This window comes from Carica papaya, chromosome 5, assembly GCF_054855325.1.
Source record: "Carica papaya isolate Zhongbai chromosome 5, ASM5485532v1, whole genome shotgun sequence".
NCBI lineage: Eukaryota > Viridiplantae > Streptophyta > Magnoliopsida > Brassicales > Caricaceae > Carica > Carica papaya.
The window spans coordinates 35113744-35135029 of record NC_142313.1 but is presented as its reverse complement, the minus strand read 5'-3'; the positions used below and the strand labels follow the sequence as shown (position 1 = coordinate 35135029).

General features: G+C 34.0%; 3 protein-coding genes across 3 annotated transcripts; all 3 read right to left on the bottom strand.

Annotated features, from left to right (window-relative positions):
• Positions 1-12775: 12775 nt before the first annotated feature.
• On the bottom strand, positions 12776-14062 carry LOC110813207 (short-chain dehydrogenase reductase 3b-like). The gene is made up of 2 exons (XM_088220396.1): positions 13807-14062; positions 12776-13702 (listed from the first exon to the last, which is right to left on the bottom strand). The coding sequence occupies exons 1-2, from the start codon at positions 13818-13820 to the stop codon at positions 12934-12936; spliced, it is 783 nt and encodes a 260-aa protein (XP_088076522.1). The 5' UTR covers positions 13821-14062; the 3' UTR covers positions 12776-12933.
• Positions 14063-15507: 1445 nt separating this feature from the next.
• Positions 15508-16736, bottom strand: LOC110813215 (short-chain dehydrogenase reductase 3b-like). The gene is made up of 2 exons (XM_022040257.2): positions 16578-16736; positions 15508-16481 (listed from the first exon to the last, which is right to left on the bottom strand). The coding sequence occupies exons 1-2, from the start codon at positions 16589-16591 to the stop codon at positions 15704-15706; spliced, it is 792 nt and encodes a 263-aa protein (XP_021895949.1). The 5' UTR covers positions 16592-16736; the 3' UTR covers positions 15508-15703.
• Positions 16737-20553: 3817 nt separating this feature from the next.
• Positions 20554-20991, bottom strand: LOC148265804 (uncharacterized). The gene has a single exon (XM_088220537.1). It carries the CDS (start codon positions 20989-20991, stop codon positions 20554-20556), a length of 438 nt encoding a protein of 145 aa, XP_088076663.1.
• Between the last annotated feature and the right edge of the window lie 295 nt (positions 20992-21286).

Here is a 21286-nt window from a genome sequence, read left to right as displayed (position 1 = left end):
CATGGCTTTTAGCATTAAGGAGAATGACAAACCTGTTAAGCCCACAATTTTTAATAAAGGGAAATACTTTTGTAGCCACTGTAAGATGACTGGGCACTCGCTAGAAAGGTGCTACAAAGCCAACCCAAATGCACCCGTATACTCCCGTTGTAATAAATTGGGCAATACAGTTGAGACCTGTTACAAGTTGAAAGGTCAAACCAAGGGCGAAAGACAACAATCGAGAACTAGACAAGTAAATGTTAACCAAGTTTCCACTAATGAATCAGTTGAATGACAAAGTGAAAATGAACCTCCCTCACTAACGAAGGAACAGTACAACCAGCTGATGTCCCTCATCCAGCAAAACAGACCCACTGTTAACATGGTGCATTCCACTGACGAGTCTTCTCAAGATCCTAACATGACAGCTTTCATTGGTAAGCCTTTTTGCTTTAATACAAGTTCAATTAACATGAATGAGAACACACGTACTACTTGAATTATAGACACAGGGGCTTCAGATCATATCATACATGCACCACACCTGTACACTCAAATAACTTCAAATATTGAATTTGATGTAGTTTTACCAAATGGGGAAAATGTTAAAGTATCACATATTGGGACAGTAAAACTTAATGGGAGATTAGTGTTGAATGATGTGTTGTGTGTTCCCACTTTTAATTTTAATATGATATTAGCTAGAAGAATAGAACATGATGCCAAATGTTGTTTAATTTTTTCACAACAACACTGTATTTGTTGATTTAGATAAGAATTAGCTTTTATTTTGCAAAATTTTGAATTCAAAATAAACGTGATAATCTTATCACGTAAGAGTTATATTTACATGCATATATGCAGCCTACCTAAATTATCTAATCTGATAAGAATTTTCAGTTGTAACCTTGCTTATTTAAAGCACTCAATCATCAATCAACATCAATCGAATTCTCCTTCAATTATCTTTTTACTTCTGCAACATACGAAAACAGAGGCAGTTGCATGCTTTTACTCTGTTTTTGTGCCTTTCTCTCACTAAATTTTCTCTCTCTAAATTCTCAAATACAATCTGCTTCAAAAACAACAGATAAGCTGCTTAAATCAACAGTGGTATGAGAGCGTTTTTCTTAAGGGACTGTGAGACAATTAAGATGTCTTCTTGTTCTGGCACTTCAGCTCCACCGCACTTCAATGGATATAATTATCACTCATGGGCCGTGAAAATGGAGATTCACCTGAAATCTCTGAGTTTGTGGGAGGTAGTCCTTGATGACGGTGACCGACCTCTTCTAAGAGACACATCGTCTCTTACTCAAATTAAAAGGCACGAGGATGAAGTAGCAAAGAAACCTCGCGCCTTGGCCTGCATTCATTCGAAAGTCTCAGAATCTGTCTTTAGTAGGATCTTGCCTTACAAAACACCTAAATCAGCTTGGGGTAAGCTCAAAAAAGAGTTCGATGGAGGCCACAGAAGTAGAAGAATAAAGCTATTTAAAATTGAAGGCTGAGTTTATTGCCTTGCGAATGAAAGATGAAGACACTATAAGGCAATATGCCTCTCGGCTTTCTGATATTGTTAGCAAAATCAGGCTACTCGGTGAAAACTTTCTAGAATCTCGAGTAGTAGAACATATTTTGGTGAGGTTACCTGCCAAGTTTGAATAAAAAATTTCAATGTTAGAGGAGTTGGGTGACGCTGATACAATCACTGCTGCTGAACTGATAAACAAACTTGAGACTCAAGAATAAAGAGCCAGTATGAGGGAGACCATAAATCCAGAAGGAGCACTGTTTATTTCCCAGACTAGAAACAAGTCTGGAACTGAAAATCAGAGGAGAAAAATTGAGGATAAAGGCTCAAATTCACGACAAGGCAACTAGAGTCAAGGTAAGCAAAACAAGTACCATCTATGCAAAATATGTTCTTTAACCAATCACCTTGAGAAGGATTGCTGGTATAAAGGGAAAAGAACTGTTAAATACAATTTTTGCAAGAGACTCGGTCATAAAGAGAAGGATTGCAGAATAAAAAAGAAACAGGAGGAATCAAAACACGAACCACAACAGGCAAACATGATCAAAAATGAAGAAGATACTCCAAATACACTCCTTGTAGCTTCAAGTGAAGCTGTTAATGAAAACAAAGCACTATGGGTAGTCGACAGTGGCTGCACAGCTCATGTGCAAAGAAGAGGAACTATTTCACAATCTGAACAAAAATATGAAGGAGTATATTCAACTTGGTGATGAGAAAGCTGTTAGAGCTGAAGGTAAGGGAAGTGTTCTGGTAAGCACAAAACAAGGTAACAAGTTGATTACATGATGTATTATTTGTTCCTAACCTACGCCAAAACTTACTGAGTGTACGCCAAATTGCAAGTTATGGCTACACCATTACCTTTAAGTATATTTTCTGTGAAATCTTTAATGAAAAAGATGAACTCATAGCCGAGGTTCCCTTGAGGAACAAAATGTATGCTCTAAATCTGGCAGAACCAAACAACAAAGTGAATGTCGCAAATCAAAATGAACGAATAATCTAGCACAGGAGGTATGGACACTATCACAAGGGAGGTCTTGAAAAATTGCAGGCTCATTAGATGAGTCTCGACCTGCCTCCTTTCAAGATGACAGAAGGTGTATGCGGTATTTGCCAAATAGCCAAAATGGCTAGAATGCCCTTCCCATCTCAAACACAGTGGAGAGCAAAAAAAAAGCTTGAGCTTGTACACTCAGACATCTTTGGCCCGATGAGTGAGGAATCATTAAGCGGTTGTAAGTATTTTACTCTGTTCATAGATGATCTCACCAGAATGTGTTGGGTTTATTTCTTGCGCAGCAAAGGTGAAGTCTTCAACCGATTTGTGGAGTTTAAGGCTTGGGTAGAGAAGGAAAGTGAAAGAAGTGTGAAATGTTTAAGAACTGATAATGCCTTGGAGTACACTTCGGCGGAGTTCACTACCTTTGCATAAAAAATGGTATCAAGAGGCAGCTGAGTGTTCCTTATTCGCCTCAACAAAATGGCGTTGCAGAAAGGAGAAATCGCTCAGTTGTTGAAATAGAAAGAAGCCTGCTTGCAGACAAACACCTACTGAGGAAGTTTTGGGCTGAAGCAATCAACACCTCGGTGTATTTGCTAAACCGTTAGCCCATTCAAGCTCTTGAGAAACAAACTCCATATGAAGCCTGGAGTGGTAGAAAACCATCTACTCAGCACCTAAAAAATTTTGGATCGGTGTGCTACTCACACATTCCAGATGAGAGAAGAAAGAAGCTGGATAACAAAGCTGAGTTGGGAGTGTTTCTGGGATATGGCTCAGAATCAAAAGGCTATAAAATTCTCAACTTAAACACTAACATGTTGATAATTCGCAGGGATGTTGTGGTAGATGAATCTACCTACTAGAACTGGGAAGAAAGAAGAATTGAAGCAAATAGTGAATTTAAAAGTACTGGCAGTGAGATCCAAAATCCAGCACTCCCAAATGCTCACTGGGAAACTGAAGAAGAAGATGAAGTGAATTGGGATGAAGGAAGCAATTCACAAACTATATTCCGAGCCTTAACAGATATATTTGAAAGATGCAATTTTGCTGCATCTGAACCTTTCTCTTTTGAAGATGCAGTGCAACATAACAGTTGGAGAGATGCCATGAAGGAAGATTTCAGCATGATCGAGAAGAACAAAACTTGGTTGCTGGTTCCTAAACCAAAAGGAAAATAGCCAATCGGGGTTAAATGGGTTTTCAGAATTAAACTGAATCCAGATGGATCAGTGAATAAATACAAAGCCTGACTGGTAGTCAAGGAATTTGCTCAATTTGCAGGTGTGGACTTCGGTGAAACGTTTACTCCAGTTGCGAGGCATAAAACCATACACCTGTTTTTGGAAATTGCTGCTCACTTCAAGTGGAAAGTGATGCATTTGGACGTAAAATCAACTTTCCTAAATGGCGACCTAGAAGAAGAGATTCTTGTCCAGCAACCAGAAGGCTTCAGTGTACCTGGAAAGGAAGATTATGTCTATATGTTAAAAAAGGCCCTGTATGGCCTCAAAAAGGCTCCTCAAGCGTTGTATAAAAAATTTGACGCATAGTTAACTTACTGTGGCTTTGAAAAGAGCCAGAATAAAGCTACCTTGTGTGTAAGACATGAAGCAGAAGTTGTTGCAATTTACGTTGATAATATTTTGGTTACTGGCAGCAATAAATTGAACATAGAGAAGTTCAAATCTCAACTGGAAAAGCAATTTGAGATGTATGCTATAGGGGAAGCTTGCTACTTCTTGGGAATGGAAATAAAACAAACACATGCTGACAGTTTTCTCTTGCAAGCCAAGTATGCAAAAGAAATTTTGCAAAAATTTTGCTTAGATATGTGTAAAGCTGTGTCTGTTCCAATGATTCAAAACTCTAAGTTATCAAAAGCAGAAGATGAGGAAGTGGTAGATGAAAATGTGTACAGAAGTATTATCGGAAGCTTGTTGTACCTCACGGCAAAACTACCAGATTTGATGTACTCTGTAAGTCTGTTGTCAAGGTTCATGTCTTTTCCCAGAAAATCTCATCTAGCTGCTGTAAAGCACATTTTGAGGTACATCAAAAGAACTGCAAATTTTGGCATCTGGTATAAGTCAATAGAAGGTGGTACTCTACAAGGGTACACGGACAGTGATTGGGCCGGGAGTGTTGAAGATGCAAGAAGCACCTTTGGGTATGTTTTCTCGCTTGGATCAGGCGCATTCTCATGGGCATCGAAGAAGTAAGAAGTGGTTGCTCAATTTACATAGCTGCAGCTGAATACATAGCTGCAACTGCCGCAGCTAATCAAGCAATATGGATAAGGAAAATTTTGAAGGATTTGAAGCTGAAAAACAATTTATCCACTGAGATTTTCGTCGACAACAAGTCTGCCATTGCAATGGCTAAAAGCCCAGTCATGCCTGGCAGAAATAAACACATTAACGTGAAGTACCATGCAATCCGTGATGCTGAGAAAAGTCACAAAATAAAGCTTGTGCACTGCTCCTCAAAAAATCAGTTAGCTGATGTCTTAACCAAGGCTGTTGAAAAAGGCAAGTTTAAAGACCTGAGATCACGGCTGGGAGTTAAAGTAAATTCTTAAGGAGGAGTGTTGATTTATATAAGAATTAGCTTTTATTTTTCGAAATTTTGAATTCAAAATAAACGTAATAATCTTATCATGTAAGAGTTGTATTTGCATGCATATATGCAGCCTATCTAAATTATCTAATCTGATAAGAATTTTCAGTTGTAACCTTATTTAAAGCACTCAATCATCAATGAACATCAATCGAATTCTCCTTCAATTATCTTCTTACTTCTGCAACATATGAAAACAGAGGCAATTGCATGCTTTTACTCTGTCTTCGTGCCTTTCTCTCACTAAATTTTCTCTCTCTAAATTCTCAAATACAATCTGCTTCAAAAACAGCAGATAAGCTGCTAAAATCAACAGTATTATTCAGGACCTTACGACTTGGAAAACTCTTGGAGTGGGGGAAGTTAGAAATAGGCTGTATGAGCTCAAGAATTCTGAAGGCTTGAAAGATTCAGGCCACCATTTTTTTGTGGGATCAGCTGCTTCAGGACCCAAAAAGGAAGAAGACCCTTTTGACATTTGGCACTACAGGCTCGGGCATCCCTCTTGCTCTAAGGCAGTTGCTGGTTTGAATTTACATCAGTCAGAAAATTGTAAATTGTGCACGGTATGCCCCTTAGCTAAGATGCATAAGCTACCTTTTTGTGATAGTAGCAGTAGAAGCAAAAATTGTTTTGATTTGATAGATTGTGATGTATGGAGACCTTATATAAAAGCTTTGCATGATAGATATAAGTATTTTTTAACTATTGTGGATGATTACAGTAGATACACATGGATATATATGATGAAATCTAAGGCTGAAACATGCCATAGTTTACTACACTTTTTTGTTTTTGTTGAAAGATAGTTTGACAGAAAAGTGAAGGTTATCAGAAATGATAATGGGAAAGAATTTGAAATGGGAAGCTTTTATGATGATCAAGGAATAGTGCACCAAAGGAGCTGTGTGGAAACCCCTCAACAAAATAGAAGGGTAGAATAGAAGCATAAACAGATACTAAACATAGCAAGAGCACTGAAATTTCAAAGCAGTTTAGATGACAGGTATTGGAGTGATTTTTTCCTTACTGCAGTATATCTAATAAATAGAATCCCCTCATCTGTTTTAGGGAACAAAACTCCCTTTGAGCTACTATATAAGAAGAAGCTCAGGTATGATCATCTAAAGGTTTTTGGATGTTTGGCTTTTGCTACTACTTTGACAGGTGACAGACTCAAGTTTGATGAGCTAGAAGATGTATATTTCTTGGATATCCTTTTGCAACAAAAGGATACAGATTGCTTGATTAAAGGACATATAAAGTCTTTGTATCCATAAATGTAATTTTTCATGAAAAAATTTTCCCATGCAGGAAGAGAAGAGAACTAGAAGAACAGCCCTCAATAATACTGCCTCTTACTGAGTACACTAACATCAAACCTTGGGGGCCTCCACATGTGCATGAGGAGATAAGAAACAGTAGAGTGGAAGAAGGAAATGGCAGAATTAATGAAGAGGAACAGAATATTGATAGAGGACATAATTCTGAAGAACAGGAAGATACCTTTGACTCATCCTCCTCCTTCATTATGATTAGTAATATAGAAAAACTTTATAATTTACTAATTATTAAATACTCATTCTTGATGTTACTAACTTATATTTTTGGTAATACCTAACGATTATAGAGTTTATAAGGATTAAAACATATTATTACCTTTATTTTTGGTAATACTTAGCTAGTTTGGAGGTTGCTGGGATAATATTTCTATTAATGTCATAAAATTTTTTAAGAGTGATGTGTTTAAGGAATAAGTTATATAAGCTTTTTGTGTTACATGTATATTATCTAATATATATATATATAAATATATATATATATAAAGCAACCAAGTTAGGTGATTTTATATGAGATGATAAGTTCTTAAATGCTCTCACAAAAAATGTAGAGATAAGTGTTGGCAATTTAATTTTGTTGTAATTGTCTAGAAAATAAATTTATAAATTAAAAACACTCAATATTTATTGATAGAAAAAATATAAATTTTACAACACTCACAAGAAAAAATCTCATACCCCAAACTTGTTATGCATTAATTTGTTAAAACTAACAATTCTCATTTGATTTTTTGCACTTCACATCCCAAATGTTTTTCTTTTCTTCACACATGTCTGTATTTTCTCTTTTGGCTAAAGCTATTTATATAAGTAGAAACGTTGCCGTTTTTCCTTTAATTCTTTATTGTTCCTCGTTTATATTTTTAATATTTATTGTTGTCGTTCTTGCATTTCTCATTTCTATTTTTGTCATTCCTGTCTTTATTGTTATCACTTCACCTTCCCTTATTTATTGTTTAATTAATCCAAGTTTTATTTTTTAACATTAATTAAATCAAGTTTAATTCTCCAACATCCTCCCTTAAACTTGATTTAACTAATCCCAACATCTTTTTTAACTTGATAAATATATATGCTTTAAATAGTTTTGTGAAAATATCTGTAATTTGATCTTTAGATGCATAATAATCAATCATGATCTCTTTATCTTTCACTAAGTCATAGATGTAATGATATTTGATGTTGATGGGTTTGCTACGATCATGAAATAATGGATTCTTTATGCAGGAAATAACTAATTTATTATCACAATAGATTGTCGTTGGACCATCTTTTCGATGTTCTAACTCATTAAACATCCTTAGTAGCCAAACTATTTGAGCAGCGCAACTTGCAGCTACTATATACTCCGTTTCTGTTGTTGAAAATGCTACTACTTGTTATTTTTTAGAGGACCAATAAAATGCACTTGAATCAAGAGTAAACACATAACTTGAAGTACTTTTCCTTTCTTCCATATCAGCTGCTCAATCACTGTCTATATACCTAACTAATTCCATTTTGTTAGTGGTTGAATAGAGAATGTCATCACCAAGCGTCTTTTTAATATATCTCAATATTCTTTTTGCAGCTTGCTAATGAGATTGTCTCGGTAATTTCATAAATTTGCTTACAATACCAACTCTATAAACAATATCAGGTCTAGTTGCTGTTAAGTACCTCAAGCTTCCAATAAGTCTCCTGAAATTTGCTGCATCAACCAAATTACCGCTTCCGTCTTTTATAAGCTTTAACCTTTCTTCTACTGGTGTTAGTATTGGTTTGCAAGCTTCCATCTTAAATTTCTTCAAGATATCTCTTGCATATTTCTTTTGAGAAATGAATATACCTTTATCTATTTGATTGACCTCAATACTAAGAAAGTAAGACATTAACCCCATATCTATCATATTAATGTGGGCAATCATATCTTCCATGAATTTGGACAGAAGTCTTGAATTATTGACGACGAAGATTAAATCATCCACATAAAGGCAAACAACAATAATATCTCCATTCTTGTTTATCATGATATATAGAGTGTGTTCGTATGAACACTTTTGAAAACCATGAGAAAAAAACTAAGTGTCAATACGAGTGTACTATGCCTTTGGCGCTTGGTTAAACCCGTATAAAGCATTTTTCAACCAATAAACTTTATCTTCTTCACCTTTCTTTTCATAACCAAGTGGTTGTTCAACGTACACTTCTTCTTCGACTACACCATTTAGAAATACTAATTTCACATCCATTTGATATATTTTTCAGCAATTTTGGGCAGTAAGTGAAATAATCATACGCATATTATCCAATTTAGCAACAGGCGCAAATACTTCAAAGTAATCAATACTTGACTTTTGCTTATATCCTTTTATAATTAGTTTTACTTTAAACTGTTCTACTTCTTCGTTAGGCTTCTAGTTTATTTTGTATACCCATTTGACTCCAATTGGCTTCTTCCCTTTCAGTAGAGCAGTTAATTCCCATGTACTATTTATTTCAATGGAAAAAATTTCTTCATCCATTGCTTTAATTCATTGATCATCATTAGACACTTCTTCAAATACTATTGGATCATAATATGCAAACAAAATAATGAACAACATCTCCATCATCATTACTAACTTCATAATCCTTTAAATAGGTAGCTGGATGACGATCTCATTGTGAACATCTTAGTGTAAGAGGAGATGAAGCTTTCGGAATGACACCAAATGATTCTTCAAAAATTGAAGGACAAGACTGCTCACTAATGTGATTACTTGTTTCTATTTCATTGTTTATAAACACTAGAACTGGTAGTGATCTCTTTTCTTCTTCGAACCATTCTCATTCTCTATCTTTATTAAAAGTAATATCACAGCTAATGATTACCTTTTTGTTCTTTGGGTTGTACAACTTGTAACCCTTTGCTTCCATACTATAACCAATGAAGATGCATTTGTCTGCTTTATCATCAATTTTCTTCCTTAACTCATCTGGTACATGTGAATAAGAGATATAACTAAAAACCCTCATATGGCTTAAATTAGGCTTTCGTCTACTTTATACTTCTTGTGGTGTTTTATCATGAACACTTTTAACATGACATATATTCAAAATATAAACCGCACAAGCAACAACTTCTACCTAAAAACTCTTAGATAACTTTTTATAATGCATCATGTTTTTTACCATGTCTATAATAGTTCTATTTTTTCTTTCTACCACTCCGTTTTGTTGAGGAGTATACCAAACCGTTAACTGGTGTTTAATTTCTTTTTTTTTTTAAGAAATCATTACAAATAATATATTATGTGCCTTTATCAGTTCTTAAAGTTTTGAGAGAGTAACCACTTTATCTTTTAATATATGCCACAAAATTCTTAACTATTCTACATGCATTCGATTTATGCTTAAAAAATATACCCATGTTTTTCTACTAAAATCATTAATGAAAGTAACAAAATACTTGTTACCTCCATTAAAAGGAATGTCCATGTAGCATAAGTTTGAATGTACAAGCTCAAGTGAGCTTTTGGCTCTCCATTCCTGTTTTGTGGGGAATGGATCTCTGTGCTTCTTCTCTAAGATACATGCTTGCAAAGTTGATCAGGAACTTGAATAGTTGGTAAGTTTGAAACCCACTCTTTATTTGGAAGAAATTTGATGCTCCTAAAATTCAAGTGCCTAAGCCACATATGCTATAGCCAATTATCATCGACAATCACATAATTACGGTGAGAGGCATTACCATAATTGATATGCATTAGAAATAAATAGTTGTATGACATCTTTGTCTTCAGGATCATTCATTTTTTTGTGTCACTTATAGTGCACCCGTGTTTATTGAAACACAAATTATAACCCTTTTCAACTAGTTGTTCCATGCTTAACATCTTTTCGTAGATAGTAGGAACATAATAAACTTCAGAAATATAATTTGCAAACCAATTGTTTAATTTAATGACAATTCTTCATTTTTCTAAAATTGGGACTTCATAGTTGCCGCATAGTTTTACCGAAGAACGAAACGATTCATCTAACTCAGAGAATATTTTCTTATTTCCACTTAGATAATTGCTACAACCTGAGTCTAATAACCACTGACTATTGTTACTTCCATTACTGTCATGAGCTGCCATCAATAAAGTCTCTACATTATCATTTTGGGCTACCTCGACCTGATTTTCTCTATGTTCTAATCTCTTTGCGCAACACTCTACTATAATGACAATATCTTTTATAATTATGACACTGAATATGTGATTTATACTCTGATTGATAGTGACTATATTGTTTGCATTTATGACATTAGATGCGAGACTTACCTTGAGAAGATTCATTTTCTGTTGCACCTTATCTTGAAATCGTTATGAAATTTTCTCATCTTCTGCCTCTGAGATTTGAACATCTTTGACTATGTTGTGATCTAGGCGTCTCATTCTTTAAATCTAATTTAGCCTTTAAAGCTTGTTCTATTGTGCTTGGAGAACTTTCATTCATCCACAGCTCCTGTAACTTTAATGACAGTTGTAAATCATTAAGGGTTATGGTGTCCAAGTTTTTGGACTCTTCAATGGCTGTCACCACATAGTCAAATTGACTTAACAATCTACGTAAAATTTTCTCCATGACATCTCTCTCATTTATTTGATCTGTATTAGTTTTCATCTCATTTATTAACTTCTCCATTCGTGAAAATAATCACGAACACTTTTGTCTTTACGTTGCAGCTTGAACTGTCTTTTTAATCATTGCAGTCATGTTCGTTTGATTAGATATGCACCTTCATATGTTTTGAGTAAAATATTCCAAGGCTCTTTTGCTGTTTTGACATGAAATATTTTTTTCTAGCACCGGTAGGTCCATAGATTGACAAATTAAAAATAAAGACTTATCATTTAACGAATGATCACGAACCAAGTCTTATAAACCTGCTGTTGACGACTTTTCCTTTTCAGCAAAACCATTATCTAAAATTTCGCCATAACCATTGTTTCTCAAACATAGCTCCATTAAGTGCTTCCATTTTGCAAAATTATTTTTGATATCAAACTTAAAAATTGATGACTGCACTTGTTGAATTTAGACTCTTGTTATTGAACTAGAAGTCATATTGATCAAACTTTACGCTCTGGTACTTGATGTTGACAATTTAATTTTGTTGTAATTGTTTAGAGAATAAATTTATAAACTACCAAACTCGTTATGAATTAGCTTGTTGAAATTAATAATTCTCATTTAATTTTTTTTTATCTCATGTCCTAGATATTTTTATTTTTATTTTTCTCTTTTACCTAAAGCTATTTATATAAGTAGACATGTTACTATTTTTTCTTCAATTCTTTATTGTTGCTCGTTTATATTTTCTATATTTATTGTTGCTGTTATTGTATTTCTCATTTTTATTGTTGTTATTTCTCTCTTTATTACTGTCGTTTTACCTTCATCTCTTTATTGTTTAATTAATTAAAATTTTAATTTTTAACATTAATTAAATCGAGTTTTATTATCTAACAATAAAAAAACAATTAATCTTATAATAAAGTGTAATGAATAATGCTTCGTCTAAGTAATATGGAAGCCTAGATCCATGCAGAAAGGTTAAATGTTGTCATATAAAAATAAGAGAAGGATTACAAGAGTATGCCTAATTCCTTGTAAAAGAATTCAATTCAGACAATCTCCTTTACTTTGTTTGTCATGTCTATATCCGTTTGAATATTTGAAAGGTGTGAACACGATTATTTTTAGCTCTAAACCTTATGACTCTTTCAAAATAAAAGAAAAAAATGTCAAAAAAAAAAAAAAAAAACCTTGTTAGGATTTTGAGTTTTAATTTGTTAAAAAAGAATACCCTTTCTATCTTAGAATGCAAAATTAGAGTTGGAAAAAGGAAAAAGAAAATAATAATTAAAAAAAATAAAGAAGAAAAGAAATAAAAGTTGAATCAATTTTACAAATTTCTAAAGTTTAATTAGCTTAAATCATTCATCATATGAAACATATCCCCTTGGTTTAAGCGTCAATATGAGAAAACTAGAAACCCGCATCACTTGCCGGCCACATGCCCGCTTTTATGACTTTACAACGAAATTAAATACCATTCATTATACATCAACAATCACATAATTATTCAAATATATTTTATATTTATATTAATGTACAGAAATTTTTAAGTGATCACTTAAATTTAAAAAAAATAATAATAATAAATTATTACTCTTATTTATATAAAATAAATTTAATTAATCAATCTTAATTCACTAGTTAATTTTTTCCTGAGTTTAATTCTAAACTTAAATTCCAGCTTGTATGACAACTCAATTAAATAGGAAAATACTAATTCCACTAATATTAAAAGAAATCATTTATGGAGCTAAAAATAGAAAAATACAATGTTGCAGATTACGATGAAAATGCACATGGCAACTAGCTTCCACCACCCTTTGACTTCAAACCCAAAAATATTAAACACAAGCAGATCAATAGGAACTACGAGCCACCACCGCGTATCCGCCGTCAACCGCCAAGTTATGGCCGCTGATATAAGCCGATTCATCAGAAGCAAGAAATAAAGCAGCCTCTGCTACATGCCTTGCCTTCAACACTACCCCCTTCAAGTTCGCCAACCCACAACTATTCTCTTCCACTTCGTTAGGTCTCAGATTATAAGCTGTACAAGCCAGAGGTGTAGCAACCCCAAACGGCGACACGCTGTTGACTCTGATCCCATATTCCCCCAGCTCGCTACACGCTGACCGAACCAGACCCACCAGCGCATGCTTGGACGTCGTGTAAGCACTCGGTCCAGTCCCTCCCAACAATGACGCAACGCTCGTTGTGCATATAATTGACCCACGTATGTTTCTGGCCACCATGGCTCGAGCTGCGTGCTTGATTGTTGCAGCAACACCTCGAACGTTGGTAGCCATGGTGTTATTAAAACCATCTAAGTCGAGTTCTAATATGCTGGTTAAAGGGCCGATGATTCCAGCATTGCTGAACAGAACATCAAGGCTTCCATATTTGTTTATGGTGAAACTCACTGCTTCCTCCACTTGCTTCTCGTCTCTCACGTCGCAGTGAAGATAACTCGCTCTCTCTGTGCCGATTGATTCAACAACTTGAAGACCCATTTCATCTTGGACGTCGGCAACCACGACGCGAGCTCCATTTTCTGTGAATAATCTAGCAGTTTGCTCGCCAATCCCGCTGGCTGCACCAGTCAGGAGCGCCACCTTACCCTCCAACCTGAAAAATTCAGTTACTTATCTATTACTAATTCGTGATTAGTTGAAAAGAATGTGTTTTGGAGATCTGTAATAGACAATTAAAGCAAAGAATTAGATACTCACCTGGGATTAGACATAATTGGCTATGGTTCAATTCTAAATGAGACTCTTGGATCTGCTATACTCGGTATATTTCCTTGTGGGTTCTATCTTATAGGTTTTATTAATTTCCGTAGGCTGCAGTGCTCGAGATTGACTGACCTATAAATAATTCAACGGTAAAAGCAGATATATGAACTAATTACTGTCATTCCAACACTGACGCAATTCTCTGAAGTAACAATTCTGGATAACATCCCATAAAGCTCTCTACTTAGGAATGATGAAAATTAGGGATGGGAATTGGGTGGGTTAGTCATTAATTTGAGGGATAAAAAGTCTAGTCATAGGTAAAAACGTAAAAAATTCAAAGCCATGGTATGTGTATGTAACTAATTAAATTTGAATAATGAATAGTTCAATTAGTTTAATTTGTAATTGAGTCTTAATTTTATGTTAAATTGTATTGTATTTAGTATTTTATAAAATTTTCAAATGGAGCGGATTTTAAGTGGGTAAAAATATTTGTTATCCATCAGAGATATATCCCTAATACAAATAAGAGAAAAAGTATCCACGAATAATGCATTTATCAACCGTTCAGCTCTATAATGAATTTCAAAATTAATATCACATGTTTAATATAATTATTAAGTTTGATAAATTATATATTATTTAAATATAGACCCGTATAATCTCATATTTTAAATTTAGAATCTATTAGCTCATGTTTCGGTTTATTAATCTTTAAGTATCCGTAAATCATATACTAACACAAAATAAAATAAATAATGAATTCAACTTTTACTTTTCAAAAATTACAAATCGTTACAAGAATATGTTGATTGAATTTTAAATGTTCAAGTTCAAATTGCATGTGAGTGGGAAATGACCATTTTCAAGAAACAATATGTTATTATTGTTCTTTTTTTATTTTATTTATAAATATAATATCATTTTTCACTTATATATAAACTTTGGATCTACTAATTTAGGATTTTAGTATACCAATTATACAAGTGAAATTTCTCTTTTTACGAATCTATAAATTCCGAGAAATAATAAATTATAATATCTTTACTTATATTAGGTAAGTAAAATTTGATAGTGTTTTTTTCACATAAAGAAATGTTGTTTACATTTAAATTTTAGCAGTTGTATTTTCCTCTTCAAATACATAAGTTATATCTATAGACTCAATTATATAATATATATATATATATAAATAAAATCTTTAAACACATCTGTGTTTTCAATGTGAAATGTCCACACACCCCTAGAACTTCCTCTTACGAGTTGTTAAAATATAGTAATGTCTGGCCCAGTCAAACTCAAAAGTCAACGAATTTTACGCAGCAATCCATATCGTATATTGTTTCTGTACCTGCAGGAGATTAATTAGTAGCCACAAAAAATTCAAACTAATATCTAAACATATTTACTAAACATACTACAATTAAAAACTTTTAATATTTAACGCTAAAATATGTTTAAAATTAAAAATTTAGAGAAAAAATTATAATTGCAGCTATAATATATATATATATATATGTGTACTGTTAATTCTACATGTGTAATATATATATATATTATACAATAAATAGTATTTGATTTAATGTATTTCTCTCAAATTGGAATGAATAGTATGCACAACTGGACACAATTTTAATTGTATTCTCAATTCAATGCACCATCATGAATTTGTGTTCAAGTATAAAAAAAAAATTATATAAAGAAATAAATTGATTATAAATTATAATCTTCTTTTTTATGCAAATTTATATAAACTAAAATTAACATAAAAATAATTAGAGATGAAAAATTGACATTATTTCACTGATGGTAAATTCATCCACTTAAATCATAACAGTTCCATTCCAATCTGATAAAAGTCGCCGGCGAAAGTCAAAGCCAACGGGACCTATTTATTGGGCGCTGCAACGTTAATATTAACGGTGACGCCGCCGTCAACAACCAAGTTATGGCCGCTGATGTAAGCGGATTCATCAGAAGCAAGAAACAGAGCTGCATCTGCAATATGCTTCGTCTTCAACACTACGCCTTTCAAGTTGGCGACGGCAGAAATAGACTCCTCTACTTCACTTGCCGCCATATGGAAAGGATTCATCGAAAGAGGGGTCGCGACTCCGAACGGTGAAACCGAGTTGACCCGGATCCCGTAAACCCCTAACTCACTACACGCTGACCGGACCAAACCCAGAAGCGCATGTTTCGACATGGTGTAGGGACATGGTCCGGATCCTCCCACCAAGGACGCCACACTCGTTGTGCAGATGATTGACCCGCGTATGTTTCTGGCCACCATGGCTCGGGCAGCGTGCTTGATTGTCGCAGCAGCGCCGCGAACGTTGATGGCCATGAGGTTGTCTAAGGCGGTGAGGTCGAGTTCTTGGATGCCACCTAAAGGGCCTAAAATCCCGGCGTTGCTGAACATGACGTCCAAGGTTCCGTATTTGTTAACGGTGTAACTCACTGCTTCCTCCACTTGTTTCTCGTCCCTCACATCGCAGTGAAGATAACTCGCTCTGTCTGTGCCGATCGACTCAACAACTCGATGGCCCAACTCGTCTTGAACGTCTGCAACGACCACGCTTGCTCCATTTTCAGCGAATAACCTTGCTGTCTCCTCACCGATTCCGCTGGCTGCACCCGTGATCAGTGCTACCTTACCCTCCAACCTGGCAATTTATAAAAGTTTAGAATTTTATACAAAATAGAATAAACAGAACAGGGTGAAGTATGGCTTAAGAAAATTAATCAAAACACATATATACCTCGGCTTAGACATGGAAGTATTTGGAGGATTCTTGAGTTCGTCTGCTATGCTTTTGAGCAATGTAGTGATCAAAATTATGGGTTTATATTGAGGGTTAGGAGAAGAAAGTTAGTGCCGCCTATTTTGAATAGAATGAATACACAAGGAAAATTATATTGGTTATATATATAATTACGTTAGCATGTATATCAATGTGCAGAGGATGTGTTGCAGTGGTCAAAGTAGCATATCCCGTTGAATTTGCTCAATAAAAATCTGCGTGGATGAAAAATCTCTAAACGGATTTCCTTATTAGGATTCAAAATACATTTACTTTATCTCTTAAAAAAAATTAAAAATTATAATTTATTTTATTTATTAATTTAAATTCAAATAAAATTTAACTTTTAATAAAATTTAATTCATATTTATTTTTTAAATGTCATGTAATTAATAAAAATTTATTTTTTAATAAATTTGATTCATGTTTATTTTTTAAATAGTAATATTTTTTTTAGAAAATTAATTTATATGTAAACTTATTTAAAAATATATTAATTTATTAATTTTGTTGATAAAATTAATAAAAATTTTAGTTTTTTTTACTTAAAACAAAATCATTATTAATGTTAAAATAATAGGACATCCCTCTTAAATAAGTAGTGTAGTGTTGATAGGTTATTTCAGTATACATACTATTTTCTATATAGGTTATTTTTAATATAAATTAAATTTACTTATATAAATAAGAGTGATGTGCTAATCCAAGAACATAATTCAAATTTGAAAATAAAATTTTTATTATTCAAACAATTAACAGAAATATTAGCTATGTACTGTATTTCGTGCTATTAGTCATATAATTTTTACATTTCAGTTATACTTTATTTATTTATTTTTTTTAAAAAATCAAGTTTCCTTTATAAAATGATTGATAGTGGCAAAACGTATAAATAATTTGTTAATTATGGCATGTTGTTGTTTAATTTTCAAAATTGAATTGAATTATCCTTATTTAAATTGCTTATAACATCTTTCCGTCAATAAAAATGTCTAGCTTATTAAGTATAGAAAATAAAGATTAAGAATTCAATAAATGGGTTAAAGAAATAATTAAGATGATACTAAAATTGTTTAATTCAAATGATAAAACACTTTTATTGTGGAGTTAACAATTCAAATTTAAATTCTATCCTCCATCAATCTACAAAAGAAATCTATATGTTGATTATTAAAATTTTCCTTTTGTGAAGAAAATATATCGTTGATCATCAATAATTCTGTAAAAACAAACGAACAAAAATAACTTAAAAAATAATTTAGAGAAAATCTATTAAAAACAAAATTTGGAGATTTCACATCTCAATAATTAAAGCAATATATGTAAAGGCCCTCAAATAGCTAAATAATAATATTGAAATTTATTAGTTTTGTGGAAGTAATTTAGAATTTGAGATTACAGTGCTTGCACAGTTTAATTAGAATGTCCAATAGAGTTATATGAATGTTTCTTGAAAAACATAAAGAAAAAAGTATAATCTGAAAGCCCTGTGTAATCAACTTCTGTTGTGCAATTCTGATAATGGGAGACAACTTTTTTGCTAATTTTCTTACTGTTCAGGATTCGGATCTTGGTCGTCCTGATATAAAATGGTTAATAATAAAGGGTTGAGGTACACTAATTCAATAAGAATATCAACACTTTACCACTGATATAGAAAATCAAAGGTTTGTACAAATCGTAAAACAACTAATGAAGTTTATTTTTTCTTAAGTAAATTCATTTAATTTAAAGACATTTATTTCTTACTTACCTTTAAGTTCCTACATGCTATTTATGAAAGAAAGAACCAGAATAGTAATTCACATCATACATTCTAAAAAACTAATAATAATCAACATTTACCTTTTTACTTACTTACCGGTGCTGCTGGGGGTTCATAGGGGTTCCCACTACACGTGGACTAAGTATCCATTCTATTAATCAACCCGCCGTTTCCGTACCCTGTCCGATAATGGGCACCAAACACACTACCACTTCAATACCTTGTTCGGTAATAAGCATAATCAAACAATTTCCAACTCCATTTCGGTATGGAATCTCTCAGCCTCGTCCAATTAAGGGTAATATTAATGACAATGTTTATCTTATGACTAAGTCTGTACACCATTTTCCATGACATCTGGTAAACCCCTTTAATTTTTAGCACGTTGCATATACATACCAGTCCTTATTACCATTTAGCCACCAAATACATTCAACACTCACATTTCAAAATTACAAGATAATATAATGATCCTTTGATAGGCGATATAAATTAATACTTAATAATTCAAGAAGATGAAATTAAGACATTCGTTTCAAACTAAATTAACGGATAAGGATGAAAACAGTTGAGCAACTAAATAAACAAGAAAAATAATTAAAATTAATAAATTAAAGTACACGAAGTAGCAATAGGAAAATAAAGCAATATAACGAAAAATAGGTAACACATATAAGTTAGAGACAATTATACACTGATCGGTTACTAACTCCTTCTGTGGCCTGTATTTAATTAATCATGGGGTCGCCAACATTTATAATTTTCTATTTATTATTTATTAGACTTTAATTTAATCGTAACAGGAGAAATGATGAGGAATTCTTACCCCGGGTCGGTGTCTGAAATACAGTCTTTTCCACTATGCTTCCTGGCGGTTCCTAGTTCTTAGATTTCTTGAATTTTTATGGAAAAACCAAAATATACGTCAAATATCATGAAAATACGTGAAAAAGAACCAAAATTTTTTTGTGAGCCGGTTTAGGCTTCTGGCACAACGACACTGCCATGCTCCGATGCCAGTTTTGCCACCTACCGCATTCCTCATCGGTTAAGTCAGTTTTGGCCAGTTCTGGGTGAAAACTGATAAAATTCGGGGTTAGGTGGCCCCTGTTGGTGAAAAAAGGAGGAAAATCGCACCTTACCGATGGTTTGGGGTTTCTGGTGCAGCGGCTCCGCTGCTCCTCCCTCGCGGTCGTGGTCCTCATTCGGTTGTCCTGCACCGAAAATATATTAGATAACTTATGGTCAAGAAACGGAAGGAACGAAAAAAGGATTCGGGCTCACCAGAGGGGTTTTTTAGTTTTGGGTGCGGTAGCTTAACCGAGCTCCACCCTCCATTTCTAGATTTTCTTTTGGCTTTTCAGCGTCAATAACGATTTATGGTAGTTTAGAATGGAAAAACGGAATGAACGAAAAAAAGTTTCACTTACCAACGTCGGTTTGGGTCTTTGGTGCGATGGCGATGGTGGCTAGCTTCCTCCCCTCCGACGACTGGTTGGCTTTCTGGCTGCCCTTTTTCTTCTTCTCCAGTGGTCTCGGCAGCTAGGGTTTTGGGAGCCGAGTAGCGAGGTTTAAATACCTTCTCGACTTCGATCTGGGCCGTTTGTGCAAGGACACGTGGAGCAGTAAGGACTGTTCGATCATGCCTACTAGGGAAATTGATCAGGACCATCTGATTGGAGGCACGCAAGCCATCCGATTAAGCCTATTCGGGGAATTAATCTCAACCGTTTATGCGCGTGGGAGAGGCCCTGAGTCGTTTGATTGGCCTGGTACGCGGATCACCCGTGTGGCTTCCCGTGTGAAATCAGGCTAGTGTGTCTGTCATGTGGCTGTATTTTTTTTTTTATGATTTGACCCCTATTTTTTATTTTTCTTTCAAATATATCCTCATATTTTTCACAGTTTGGCCCCTTATTTTTAAAACTTATTTCAAACGTGTCCAAAATGCATATAACTCAAAAAAATTAAAATTAAAAATTTCAAAATTATTATTAAGATAATTTTTGTCATCCCGAGCCTAAATCTTAGGTTCGGAGTATCACAACTCTCCCCTCTTAAGAAAATTTGATCCCCAAAATTATTGCCCTCTCACTAGTTGAACAGTTAAGGATATTGGGCCCTGAAGTCTAATTCTAAGTTCCAGGTGGGCTCGTCCTGCAAGTAATTCTAGCATAAGACATTGATAAAGACAAATTTTCTATTGTGAAGCATTCTGCTCTTACGGTCCAAAATACCAACCGGTACCTCATTGTAAGATAAATACTCTTGAAGTGGAAATGGCTTGTAAAATAAGACATGTGAGATGTTCAGGCTATACTTACATAGCATTGACACGTGAAATACGTTATCGACTCTAAATAGTTCTGGACGTAATACTAGCTTGTAGATGGATATCCCAATTATATCCAAAATCTCAAACAGTCCAATGAACCAGGGGTTCAACTTCCCTATGTTTCCAAACCTAGTGATACCCTTAAAGGAGGTGAACTTAAGGAACACTCGATCGCCTTTCTCAAAATCCAAATCTTTCATTCGAGTGTCCGCATAACTTTTATGTCTGCTCTGAGTTGTCTGGATATTTCTTCTGATTTCAACAATCTTCATTGTGGTCTCATCTACAAGATCTAGACCAATCAATTTCCTGTCGTTCACCTATTCCCAACAAATCGACAATTTATAGGGTCGACCATACAATGCCTCGTATAGAGCCATATCAATACTTGGTTGATAACTGTTATTATAAGCGAACTCTACCAGGAGTAGGTGGCCATTCCAGTGCCATCCGAATTCTATAACACAAACCCTGAGCAGATCTTCCAGTGTGCGAATAGTTTGTTCTAATTGTCCATTTTTCTGAGGGTGAAATGTTATGCTAAGAGACAATTTCGTCTCTGTTCCT